This window comes from Arachis ipaensis, chromosome B05 (assembly GCF_000816755.2).
Source record: "Arachis ipaensis cultivar K30076 chromosome B05, Araip1.1, whole genome shotgun sequence".
Classification (NCBI taxonomy): Eukaryota; Viridiplantae; Streptophyta; class Magnoliopsida; order Fabales; family Fabaceae; genus Arachis; species Arachis ipaensis.
Window position 1 is genome coordinate 20,194,928 of NC_029789.2, and position 1,049 is coordinate 20,195,976.

Sequence of the window (1,049 nt, forward strand, 5' to 3'; positions counted from 1 at the left end):
AAATTCTCTCTCTACATAGATAGTGCGTAATACATACGTAATGGTAACCTAGATACATATGGAGTTAAGAAAGGCAAGTCAAAGATGAATAGACAATGAATGCGAAAGCAAAATGGATAGGGAAGAGAGGGAACCTTAAGTGTTAATGGAGGAACCTGAGAGACGTTGAAGGTTACCGTTGTGGGTCACCGGAGATTTGTTGTGTGGGAATTAGGGGACTTGATGGGGTTATTATGTTGCTTTCTCCGGGCCGGGCTGATTGAGACGTACCCACGAATAACGCACACACGGATACAATAACTCTTCTCTCTATGTAGCTAGGGCTTAATTAAGAAGAAACATAAATTTGTGGGGACTGAGTAGTGAGGAGGAGGAGGAGGAGGAGGAGGATTGAGGAGAAGAAAAACAAGAAAGTAAAATTAAATGAAGAAGCTAAGTTTGGAGGATGGAAAGGAGTATTTGGCAGGAAAGGAAAGAAGTAATTAATTGCAGAGGGTGTAAATGCATTTATGGACAGACGTATGGTATAAATGATGCAGATAGATAGACAGATATATATGAAGAAGATAGATAGAAAAACAAAACAACGAACTTGTGGTGAACTCAATACCTATTACCTCCAGCAACTTATTAGTTCTTACAATTCTAGATACAAGATATAAGATTTCGTAATTAATTTTTCAGAAAATGATAGGTATTGTGTAACTATTGAATCATTAGTATTATTATTATTATTATCAAGTCGACCTACTCAATCAAATATGTTCGTGGAACCGGAAAGAAATTGGCGCATAAGATTCTCTTCGAATTCATATCATGACCTCTGATATTTATTTTGTCCCCACTGAGTTACTTGCAGCGACAACGGCGAAGGCTTAAGCGAACGTACCAATCATTTATTGTTGCCTCTTGTACGTGCCCACTAAATATTTCTAGAATAAAAATCTTAGTACACGGTCTTCGTTAAACAAATAATAATACTATTTGGTTATGTTTAGCAGTTTTTGTACGTGATGGAAAATAAAACATGATTTATAATAGGAAAGTAT

At 36.4% G+C, this 1,049-nt stretch overlaps 1 protein-coding gene across 2 annotated transcripts in view; it reads right to left on the bottom strand.

Annotated features, from left to right (window-relative positions):
• LOC107643275 (homeobox-leucine zipper protein MERISTEM L1-like) overlaps positions 1 to 828 on the bottom strand; it is a 4,948-nt gene extending 4,120 nt beyond the window's left edge. The window contains exon 1 of one of the 2 annotated variants that reach the window (XM_021123314.1): positions 752 to 828. In XM_021123314.1, the coding sequence (XP_020978973.1) occupies positions 752 to 813 (62 nt within the window). In that variant the 5' untranslated portion in view covers positions 814 to 828. Of the gene's footprint in view, positions 1 to 134; positions 713 to 751 lie in introns of those variants that run through there. The other variant, XM_016346869.2, reaches the window with a different exon arrangement.